The sequence below is a fragment of the Taudactylus pleione genome, unplaced genomic scaffold (assembly GCF_031769625.1).
Source record: "Taudactylus pleione unplaced genomic scaffold, aTauple2 ptg000661l, whole genome shotgun sequence".
In the NCBI taxonomy this organism is placed as follows: domain Eukaryota; kingdom Metazoa; phylum Chordata; class Amphibia; order Anura; family Myobatrachidae; genus Taudactylus; species Taudactylus pleione.
In genome coordinates this window covers 628,927-642,120 of record NW_028285063.1, presented here as the reverse complement: position 1 = coordinate 642,120, position 13,194 = coordinate 628,927, and the positions used below count along the sequence as shown (strand labels likewise).

The 13,194-nt window shown below is 40.9% G+C and overlaps 1 protein-coding gene across 2 annotated transcripts in view; it reads right to left on the bottom strand.

The window, feature by feature from the left end:
- Positions 1 to 13,194, bottom strand: part of EMILIN1 (elastin microfibril interfacer 1) — a 495,028-nt gene that overhangs the window by 161,283 nt on the left and 320,551 nt on the right. For both annotated transcript variants that reach the window (XM_088455577.1, XM_088455578.1), the window contains one exon: positions 1,776 to 3,956. In XM_088455577.1, coding sequence (XP_088311703.1) covers positions 1,776 to 3,956 — 2,181 coding nt within the window. The remainder of the gene's footprint in view (positions 1 to 1,775; positions 3,957 to 13,194) is intronic.

Below are 13,194 nucleotides of genomic sequence, written 5' to 3'. Positions count from 1 at the left end.
CGGGTGTTGAGTTGAGGTCATCCAGTCACAACTGGCAGTAATACATTTCATAGTTCCATATGAAAAAGCCCTAAACACCCCAGACTGTTCTCCACCCTTTGATAAAAATACTGATTAGATAATTCCTGCACGTTCTCAGCTCTCCTGGCTGGAAGTGATCTTTATATAGCAGGTGTGTTGGCCTAATTACTAGGAAGAGTAATTTGGGAAGCTCCAGGCATCCCTAGTACAGACAGGGAACCAGACTGTGGAATTGGTGAAAGTATTAGCGTGGAGAATTTACTAACTATAAACTAAATAATAGGCAGATCATAATGCTTCTTTATTTGTTAAAGTAGCTTTCTGACTCATGCATTTAGAAGCCACAGCTATGTTCAAGGTTAATGCCCTTGGAAAATCAATCTTCACCTATACACCAGAAAACACGAAAGATAGAAATCACTGAGAACCACCCCTTACTAACAGATTAGGACCACTCCTCATACAAACAATTTAGGACCATCTCCTACTAACACTAACTGCCTCCTACTAACACTTTAGGACCACTTCTACCAACAGATTTGGACCACTCCCTCTACAAACAGTATAGGACCATCTCTTTCTAACACTTTAGGACCATCTCTTTCTAACACTTTAGGACCATCTCTTTCTAACACTTTAGGACCATCTCTTTCTAACACTTTAGGAACATCTCCTACTAACACTTTAAGACCATGCCCACTAACACTTTAGAACCATCTCCTACTAACACTTTAGGACCATCTCCTACTAACACTTTAGGACCACTTCTACTTATACTTTAGAATCATATATGCTTCCTACAACAATTTAGAATCGTGCCTTGTATAAAATTAGGACCACCCTCCACTAACACTTTAGGATCACCCTATACTAACACTTGTGTCACCTCCTACAATTTAGGACCACCCTGACACTTTAGGATTACCTTCTACTATCACTTTAGTGTAACCTACTAACACTTTAGGACCACATCCTACTAACTTTTTAGTAGCATCATCTTACTAACTCTTTAGGACCACCCTATACTAACACTACTAACACTTTTGTGTCACCTCCTACTAACACTTTAGGACCACTCTCCACTAACACTTTAGGTTCATCTCCTACTAAAATTTTAGGACCAGCTCCTACTAACACTTTAAGACCATGCCCACTAACACTTTAGGATCACCCTCTACTAACACTTGTGTCACCTCCTACAATTTAGGACCACCCTGACACTTTAGGACCACCCTCTACTATCAGTTTAGTGTAACCTGCTAACACTTTAGGACCACCTCCTACTAACTCTTTAGGACCATCATCTTACTATTTAGGACCACCCTCTACTAACACTTTTGTGTCACCTCAAACTAACAATTTAAAACCACCCTCTGCTACAATATCACTTTAGTGTCACATTCTACTAACATTTTAGGACCACAACCATTTAACACTTTAGACCACCCTGTTCTCACACTTTGGGACCACCTCATACTAATATTTCAGAACCATGCCCTCTATTGAATGTCTATTAATATCTTAAATTAATAATGAGAATGAGGGGCCTTTATTGTAAGTGACACAATTAAGTTATTGAAGCAGAAAACATGGCTCCTGTGTCCCAGAACACGTGGCATGTCTGCTTGTAAAACTACAATTTCCAAGTAATATTACAGGTTGCTGTTTTGCGTCCCTCACCAACTGTCACTGTCAGCAGCTAATGAGCAATTTATAGGCCGGACACTGGTCACAGACAGGACCCTTTGTCTTACCCATGAAGTCATGAAGAGTGAAATTCTGGAACTCTGAAGAGAGAATCAGCATCGAACTGTTCAATGTGTTTAGTCTCCGGTTGATTCCATTCAACTGACTATTGTGGAGCTTCTCAAACCAGGCAGTGTGAGTCCTGAGGGTGCCGTTCATCTCTTGCACACAGTTCCAAAGGCCAGACACATGTTTATTCAGATTCTCCTTTATCTTACTCAAACTGCCGGAGACTGTATCAAGCTTCAAACAGATGTTTTCAAGCTTAGCAACTCTGTCTTCCAACCCAGCAGCAGAACGCTTGCATCCCTGCGCCTCCTCCACCACTGTGCTGCTGTACCTAATGATTTCTTTCTGGAAGAGGTCAAACTTTTCTGTGTTGTCCCTGATGTGCTCTGTCACCTCCTCCTGGATTTTATTGATCTCAGAAATTAGCTTGTGTTTGGTTGTTCCTAAATCATGAATGTCTGTTTGGTGTTTCTCTACACTTTCCTGGAGATCTTTAACACTGTCATTCAATGAACTGAATGTCACAATGATGTTGGACAGCTCCCCTTGTAAATGCTTCAGTTCGCCACCAGAGCTCCCTCCGAAAACAGTGAAGCCATCAAGTGGCTTATTGGAGCCAATCTGGTTTATTCCTTCTTCTGTTTTACTCTGAATAAACTGGCAGGTCCTGGTGCATTCATCCACCTGCTCCTTTAGTTTGCCCACTTCCTCCTGTAGGTTGGAGCACACCTGCCCACAGCTTTTGTAATCAAACTGGATCATCTTTTTAAGAGACTTAATATCATTTTCCATATTCAACATCTTCCCATTAGTTTCATTTTGATACTGAGCAGTGTTGAGATAAAATCTGTCCAGGTCATCGAGGATGGTCGCTGTAAACCGATCCTGGGCATCATTTAATAACTTGGTAAATGACTCTCCGTTGGCATCCACAAATGTTTTAACATTTGTTATCTCTTCGTCTAGGTCACTGAGTGTTCCTTGCATGGTGCTTCGAGATATTTGAAGATCAGTTATATCTGAATGGACAATATGGATCTGATCTTCATTATTCTTCACTTTTCTTCCTAAATCAGAAAATGCTTCTGTGGCATCTGCATCCTGGCTGTGACACTGATCATTGCAATGCTGGATTGTGTTTGTTACTTGGGTGCTTAGATCCTTCACATCTTCTGCAACTTTGTTTAGATGGTCTTCATGATTTCCTACGCGGTCTCTTAGGGAGTGAATATCGTAAGATAGGCCGGTCATTTTCTGGTCCATTAGGTCGCGGAACCCAGAGCTATTGCCCAGTTCGGTCAGAAGAATATTAATTTTGTAGTCATTCCCATTAATGCGATTCTTCAAATCATCCTTTAGATTGTTCATCTCCTCCTGGAAAAAATTCTGTATTTCATCACGGTAATGGTAGTAATGTTCCTCCAAAGTCCTTCTAGTAGTATTCATTCTACCCTCAATGTCAGACAGGCGACTGTTCAGATCATTGTCTGATTCAGTAATTGCATTGTTGGCACTTTCACCCATGTCACCATCTAAACGCACAGTTAGAGCGATGACGGATCCAGACAAAGACTCTGTCTTCTTTTCAGCTTCACTCATCTTTTTGCGTAGATCTGCTACTTCCACGCAGCAATCCTTTGGCAGACGTGTGGTCAGCTCCGCCACCCGTGACTGAATGTTCTGCACAGCTTCTCTGTTCCGCTGGTCCACAGAGTTGATGAATTTCTCCAGGCCACTTATACGATCACTATCCTCATTTTGCTGATTGCGGAACCCCTCCACTCCAGCCAGACAAGCAGAACAAGACTGCTGCATCCTCCTCTCCACTTCTCGTAAGATGTCACCTTTCACTTCTGAAACTTTCAGGCTCACTGTAGTATCTGACTCTCCAGGGTGCTTGCTGTTTGCATTATTTAGGTGACCTAGTTCTTGATCATGGTCTTTAACCTTTTTGTCTAGGTTTGTCAAAAGTGTCTGAATGTCATTAAGTTTTTCTGACATGTCGGACTGGCCAGGGGCAGAATCTGCAGGCTGCTTCCCATTTAACACAGTTTGCATGGTCAGACGAATCTCCGTCTGGAATTTCTCATTCATTCCTTGTATTGTAGACTGCAGGTTGTGAAGTTCTTTGGTCAGGGATTGAACCTTCTCCTCTAGTTGCTTCACTTTGTCCCCATGACCTAAAGTGATGTAGGGAAAAAAGTTAGTGGACTTCAAAAGAGACAAATTGTAAAAAATAATAATTACATTGGTTTCAACATCAACATCAGAATTACCTTATGGTGCAACCATGAAATGTTTCTAATAGCTTAGAGCTTGAGAAGATAGGAAGACCAGAACTCTGAGGAGGAGAGAGGCCCAGAGAAAGGCTCTAAAGGGCGAGAGAAAAATCAGCCACAGATCAGGAAGAAGCAAAAAGATAACCAAGTAGATAGGTTGTGATTAAGGCACAGAGATGACAATGTAGATAGGGTGTGATTCAGGCACATAGATACACAGAGATGACAATGTAGATAGGGAGTGATTCAGACACATAGATACAGAGAGATGACCATGAAGATAGGGAGTGATTCAGGCACATAGATACACAGAGATGACCATGTAGATAGGGTGTGATTCAGACACATAGATACACAGAGATGACCATGAAGATAGGGAGTGATTCAGACACATAGATACACAGAGATGACCATGTAGATAGGGTGTGATTCAGGCACATAGATACAGAGAGATGACCATGAAGATAGGGAGTGATTCAGGCACATAGATACACAGAGATGACCATGTAGGCAAGGAGTGATTCAGGCACATACAGTCAGGTGTATAAATATTGGGACATTGACAGAATTGTCATATTTTGGCCCCTATTCACCACCACAATGGCTTTGAAATGAAACAAACAAGATGTGCTTTAACTGCAGACTTTCAGATTTAATTTGAGGGTAATTACATCCAAATCAGGTGAACGGTGTAGGAATTACAACGGTTTCTATATGTGCCTCACACTTTTTAAGGGGCCAAAAGTAATGGGACAAACTAAACAATCCTAAATCTAACTTTCACTATTTAATACTTTGTTGCAAATCCTTTGCAGGCAATTACAGCCTCAAGTCTGGAACGCATAAACATCACCAGACGCTGGGTTTCATCCCTGGTGATGCTCTGCCAGGCTTCTATTGCAAATGTCTTCAGTTCCTGCTTGTTCTTGGGGAATTTTCCCTTCAGTTTTGCCTTCATCAAGTGAAATGCATGCTCAATCAGATTCAGGTCAGGGGATTGACTTGGCCATTGCATAACATTCCACTTTTTAGCCTTAAAAAACTCTTTAATTGCTTTTGCAGTATGCTTCGGCTCATTGTCCATCTGCACTGTGAAGCACTGTCCAATGAGTTCTGAAGCATTTGACTGAATATGAGCATAAAATATTGCCCGAAACACTTCAGAATTCATTCTGCTGCTTTTGTCAGCAGTCACATTATCAATAAATACAAGGGAACCAGTTCCATTGGCAGCCATACATGCCCACGCCATGACACTACCACCACCATGCGTCACTGATGAGGTGGTATGTTTTGGATCATGAGCAGTTCCTTTCCTTCTCCATACTCTTCTCTTCCCATCACTCTGGTACAAGTTGATCTTTGTCTCATCTGTCCATAGGATATTGTTCCAGAACTGTAATGGCTTTTTTAGATGTTGTTTAGCAAACTCTAATCTGGTCTTCCTGTTTTTGTGGCTCACCAATGGTTTACATCTTGTGGTGAACCCTCTATATTCACTCTTGTGAAGTCTTCTCTTGATTATTGACTTTGACACATATACACCTACCTCCTAGAGAGTATTCTTGAGTTGGCCAACTGTTGTGAAGGGGTTTTTCTTCACCAGGGAAATAATTCTTCTGTCCTCCACCACAGTTGTTTTCCGTGGTCTTCCGGGTCTTTTGGTGTTGCTGAGCTCTCCGGTATATTCTTTCTTTTTAAGAATGTTCCAAACAGTTGATTTGGCCACACCTAAAGTTTTTGCTATCTCTCTGATGGGTTTGTTTTGATTTTTCAGCCTAATGATGGCTTGCTTCACTGATAGTGACAGCACTTTGGATCTCATATTGAGGGTCGACAGCAACTGATTCCAAATGCAAATGTCACACCTAGAATCAACTCCAGGCCTTTTACCTGCTTAATTGATAATGAAATAATGAGGGAATAGCCCACACCTGTCCATGAAATAGCTTTTGAATTGATAGTCCCATTACTTTTGGCCCCTTAAAAAGTAGGAGGCACATATAGAAACCATTATAATTCCTACACCGTTCACCTGATTTGGATGTAATTACCCTCAAATTAAATCTGAAAGTCTGCAGGTAAAGCACATCTTGTTTGTTTAATTTCAAAGCCATTGTGTTGGTGAATAGAGGCCAAAATATGAAAATTCTGTCAATGTCCCAATATTTATGCACCTGACTGTAGATACAGAGAGATAACCATGTAGAAAGGGAGCGATTCAGGCACATAGATACAGTGAGATGACCATGTAGACAGGGAGTAATTCAGGCACATTGATATACAGAGATGACCATGTAGACAGGGAGTGATTCAGGCACATAGATACACAAAGATGACCAGATAGCGAGTGATTCAGGCACATAGATACAGAGAGATGACCATGTAGACAGGGAGTAATTCAGGCACATTGATATACAGAGATGACCATGTAGACAGGGAGTGATTCAGGCACATAGATACACAAAGATGACCAGATAGGGTGTGATTCAGGCACATAGATACAGAGAGATGACCATGTATATAGGGTGTGAATCAGGCACATAGATACTGAGAGATGACCATGAAGCTAGGGAGTGATTCAGGCACATAGATACAGAGAGATGACCATGTATAGTAGATAGGGTTTGATTCAGGCACATAGATACATAGAGATGACCATGTAAATAGGGTGTGATTCAGGCACATAGATACACAGAGATGACCGTGTAGATAGGGAGTGAATCAGGCACATAGATACACATAGATCACAATGTAGACATGGAGTGATTCAGGCACATAGATACAGAGAGATGACCATGTAGATAGCAAGTGATTCAGGCACATAGATACACAGAGATGACCGTGTAGATAGGGAGTGAATCAGGCATATAGATACACAGAGATGACCATGTAGACATGGAGTGATTCAGGCACATAGATACAGAGAGATAACCATGTAGATAGGGAGTGATTCAGGCACATAGATACACAGAGATGACCATGTAGATAGGGTTTGATTCAAGCATATAGATACACAGAGATGACCATGAAGATAGGGTGTGAATCAGGCACATACATACATAGAGATGACCATGTAGATAGGGTGTGAATCAGGCACATAGATAAATAGAGATGACCATGTAGATAGGGAGTGAATCAGGCACATAGATACACAGAGATGACCATGTAGATAGGGTGTGAATCAGGCACATAGATACACAGAGATGACCATGTAGATAGCAAGTGATTCAGGCACATAGATACACAGAGATGACCATGTAGATAGGGTTTGATTCAAGCATATAGGTACACAGAGATGACCATGAAGATAGGGTGTGAATCAGGCACATACATACATAGAGATGACCATGTAGATAGGGTGTGAATCAGGCACATAGATAAATAGAGATGACCATGTAGATAGGGAGTGAATCAGGCACATAGATACACAGAGATGACCATGTAGATAGGGTGTGAATCAGGCACATAGATACACAGAGATGACCATGTAGATAGGGTGTGAATCAGGCACATAGATACACAGAGATGACCATGTAGATAGGGTGTGAATCAGGCACATAGATACACAGAGATGACCATGTAGATAGGGTATGAATCAGGCACATAGATACACAGAGATGACCATGTAGATAGGGTGTGAATCAGGCACATACATACACAGAGATGACCATGTAGATAGGGAGTGAATCAGGCACATAGATACACATAGATGACCATGTAGATAGGGTGTGAATCAGGCAGATACATACATAGAGATGACCATGTAGATAGGGAGTGAATCAGGCACATAGATACACAGAGATGACCATGTAGATAGGGTGTGAATCAGGCACATACATACATAGAGATGACCATGTAGATAGGGAGTGAATCAGGCACATATATACACAGAGATAACCATGTAGATAGGGAGTGAATCAGGTACATAGATACAGAGAGATGACCATGTAGATAGGGTGTGATTCAGGCACATAGATACAAAGAGATGACCATGTAGACAGGGAGTGAATCAGGCACATATATCAACAGAGATGACCATGTAGATAGGGAGTGAATCAGGTACATAGATACAGAGAGTTGACCATGTATACAGGGAGTGATTCAGGCACATAGATACAAAGAGATGACCATGTACAGTAGATAGGGAGAGATTCAGGCACATAGATACATAGAGATGATTGGATGGAACACAGATTCGAAGGATCCTGCAGGACAAACATGATCCAAACCAGATGTCCAAAGATGACTACACCCCATAAGTGTCCCCCACCTCATTTGGCGAAGATCACATCAAACAAACAACTATAGGCTAAATAATCTTTATCACCACCAGCTCCACACACTCAAACTAAATAATCCTCATCACCACATGCTCCTGTTCCACCAGCTCCAGCACCACCAGCTACATTCTCACACTAAATAATCTTCATCACCACCAGGACCACACTAACACTAAATAATCTTCATCACCACCAGCACCACACTAACACTAAATAATCTTCATCACCACCAGGTCCACACTAACACTAAATAATCTTCATCACCACCAGGTCCACACTAACACTAAATAATCTTCATCACCACCAGCTCCACTCTCACACTAAATAATCTTCAGCACCACCAGCTACACACTCACACTAAATAATCTTCATCACCACCAGCTCCACACTAACACTAAATAATCTTCATCACCACCAGGTCCACACTAACACTAAATAATCTTCAATACCACCAAATTCACACTAACACTAAATAATCTTCATCACCACCAGCTCCACACTAACACTAAATAATCTTCATCACCACCAAATCCACACTAATACTAAATAATCTTCATCACCACCAGCTCCACTCTCACACTAAATAATCTACAGCACCACCAGCTACACACTCACACTAAATAATCTTCATCACCACCAGGTCCACACTAAAACTAAATAATCTTCATCACCACCAGCTAAACACTAACACTAAATAATCTTCATCACCACCAGCTCCACACTAACTAAATAATCTTCATCACCACCAGCTCCACTCTCACACTAAATAATCTACAGCACCACCAGCTACACACTCACACTAAATAATCTTCATCACCACCAGGTCCACACTAACACTAAATAATCTTCATCACCACCAGCTCCACACTAACACTAAATAATCTTCATCACCACCAGCTCCATACTAACACTAAATAATCTTCATCACCACCAGCTCCACACTAACACTAAATAATCTTCATCACCACCAGCTCCACACTAACACTAAATAATCTTCATCACCACCAGGTCCACACTAACACTAAATAATCTTCATCACCACCAGCACCACACTAACACTAAATAATCTTCATCACCACCAGGTCCACACTAACACTAAATAATCTTCATCACCACCAGGTCCACACTAACACTAAATAATCTTCATCACCACCAGCTCCACTCTCACACTAAATAATCTTCAGCACCACCAGCTACACACTCACACTAAATAATATTCATCACCACCAGGTCCACACTAAAACTAAATAATCTTCATCACCACCAGGTCCACACTAACACTAAATAATCTTAATAACCACCAGCACCACTCTTACACTAAATAATCTTCAGCACCACCAGCTACACACTCACACTAAATAATCTTCATCACCACCAGGTCCACACTAACACTAAATAATCTTCATCACCTCCAGGTCCACACTAACACTAAATAATCTTCAATACCACCAAATTCACATTAATACTAAATAATCTTCATCACCACCAGCTCCACACTAACACTAAATAATCTTCATCACCACCAAATCCACACTAATACTAAATAATCTTCATCACCACCAGCTCCATGCTCACACTAAATAATCTACAGCACCACCAGCTACACACTCACACTAAATAATCTTCATCACCACCAGGTCCACTCTAAAACTAAATAATCTTCATCACCACCAGCTACACACTAACACTAAATAATCTTCATCACCACCAGCTCCACACTAACTAAATAATCTTCATCACCACCAGCTCCACTCTCACACTAAATAATCTACAGCACCACCAGCTACACACTCACACTAAGTAATCTTCATCACCACCAGGTCCACACTAAAACTAAATAATCTTCATCACCACCAGCTACACACTAACACTAAATAATCTTCATCACCACCAGCTCCACACTAACACTAAATAATCTTCATCACCACCAGCTCCACACTAACACTAAATAATGTTCATCACCACCAGCTCCACACTAACACAAAATAATCTTCATCACCACCAGCTACACACTAACACTAAATAATCTTCATCACCACCAGGTCCACACTCACACTACATAATCTTCATCACCACCAAGTCCACACTAAAACTAAATAATCATCATCACCACCAGGTCCACACTAACACTAAATAATCTTCATCACCACCAGGTCCACACTAACACTAAATAATCTTCATCACCACCAGGTCCACACTCACACTAAATAATCTTCATCACCACCAGCACCACTCTTACACTAAATAATCTTCATCACCACCAAGTCCACACTAACACTAAATAATCTTCATCACCACCAGGTCCACACTAACACGAAGTAATCTTCATCACCACCAGCACCACTCTTACACTAAATAATCTTCATCACCACCAGGTCCACACTAACACTAAATAATCTTCATCACCACCAGGTCCACACTAACACTAAATAATCTTCATCACCACCAGCACCACTTTTACACTAAATAATCTTCATAACCACCAGGTCCACACTAACACTAAATAATCTCTATCACCACCAGGTCCACACTAACACTAAATAATCTTCATCACCACCAGCTCCACACTAACACTAAATAATCTTCATCACCATCAGCTCCACTCTCACACTAAATAATCTTCAGCACCACCAGCTACACACTCACACTAAATAATCTTCATCACCACCAGGTCCACACTAAAACTAAATAATCTTCATCACCACCAGGTCCACACTAACACTAAATAATCTTCATAACCACCAGCACCAATCTTACACTAAATATTTTTTATCACCACCAGGTCCACACTAACACTAAATAATCTAAATCACCAGCAGGTCCACACTAACACTAAATAATCTTAATCACCAGCAGGTACACACTAACACTAAATATTCTATATCACCACATGCTCCAGCACCACAAGTTCCAGCAACACCAGCTACACACACTCATACTAAATAATCTTCCTCACCACCAGGTCCACACTAGCACTAAATAATCTTCATCACCACCAGCTACACACTAACACTAAATAATCTTCATCACCACCAGTTCCACACTAACACTAAATAATCTTCATCACCACCAGCTCCACACTAACACTAAATAATCTTCATCACCACCAGCTCCACACTAACACTAAATAATCTTCATCACCACCAGGTCCACACTAACACTAAATAATCTTCATCACCACCAGGTCCACACTAACACTAAATAATCTTCATCACCACCAGCTCCACACTAACACTAAATAATCTTCATCACCAACAGGTCCACATTAACACCAAATAATCTTCATCACCACCAGCTACACACACTAACACTAAATAATCTTCATCACCACCAGCACCACTCTTACACTAAATAATCTTCATCACCACCAAGTCCACACTAACACTAAATAATCTTCATCACCACCAGCTCCACTCTCACACTAAATATTCTTCAGAACCACAAGGTCCACACTAAAACTAAATAATCTTCTTCACCACCAGGTCCACACTAGCACTAAATAATCTTCATCACCACCAGCATCACTCTTACACTAAATAATCTTCATCACCACCAGGTCCACACTAACACTAAATAATCTTCATCACCACCAGGTCCACACTAACACTAAATAATCTTCATCACCACCAGCTCCACTCTCACACTAAATAATCTTCAGCACCACCAGCTACACACTCACACTAAATAATCTTCATCACCACCAGGTCCACACTAAAACTAAATAATCTTCATCACCACCAGGTCCACACTAACACTAAATAATCTTCATAACCACCAGCACCACTCTTACACTAAATAATTTTTATCACCACCAGGTCCACACTAATACTAAATAATCTAAATCACCAGCAGGTCCACACTAACACTAAATAATCTTAATCACCAGCAGGTACACACTAACACTAAATAATCTTCATCACCACCAGGTCCACACTAACACTAAATAATCATCATCCCCACCAGGTCCACACTAACACTAAATATTCTATATCACCACATGCTCCAGCACAACAAGGTCCAGCAACACCAGCTACACACTCTCATACTAAATAATCTTCCTCACCACGAGGTCCACACTAGCACTAAATAATCTTCATCACCACCAGTTCCACACTAACACTAAATAATCTTCATCACCACCAGCTCCACACTAACACTAAATAATCTTCATCACCAACAGGTCCACATTAACACCAAATAATCTTCATCACCACCAGCTACAAACACTAACACTAAATAATCTTCATCACCACCAGCACCACTCTTACACTAAATAATCTTCATCACCACCAAGTCCACACTAACACTAAATAATCTTCATCACCACCAGCTGCACTCTCACACTAAATATTCTTCAGAACCACAAGGTCCACACTAAAACTAAATAATCTTCATCACCACCAGGTCCACACTAAAACTAAATAATCTTCATCACCACCAGGTCCACACTAACACTAAATAATCTTCATAACCACCAGCACCACTCTTACACTAAATAATCTTTATCACCACCAGGTCCACACTAACACTAAATAATCTTCATCACCACCAGGTCCACACTAACACTAAATAATCATCATCCCGACCAGGTCCACACTAACACTAAATATTCTATATCACCACTTGCTCCAGCACCACAATTTCCAGCACCACCAGCTACACACACTAACAGTAAACAATCTTCATCACCTCCAGTTCCACACTAACACTAAATAATTTTCATCACCACAAGGTCCACACTAACACTAAATAAGCTTCATAACCACCAGCACCACTCTTACACTAAATAATCTTTATCACCACAAGGTCCACACTAACACTAAATATTCTATATCACCACATGCTCCAGTACAACA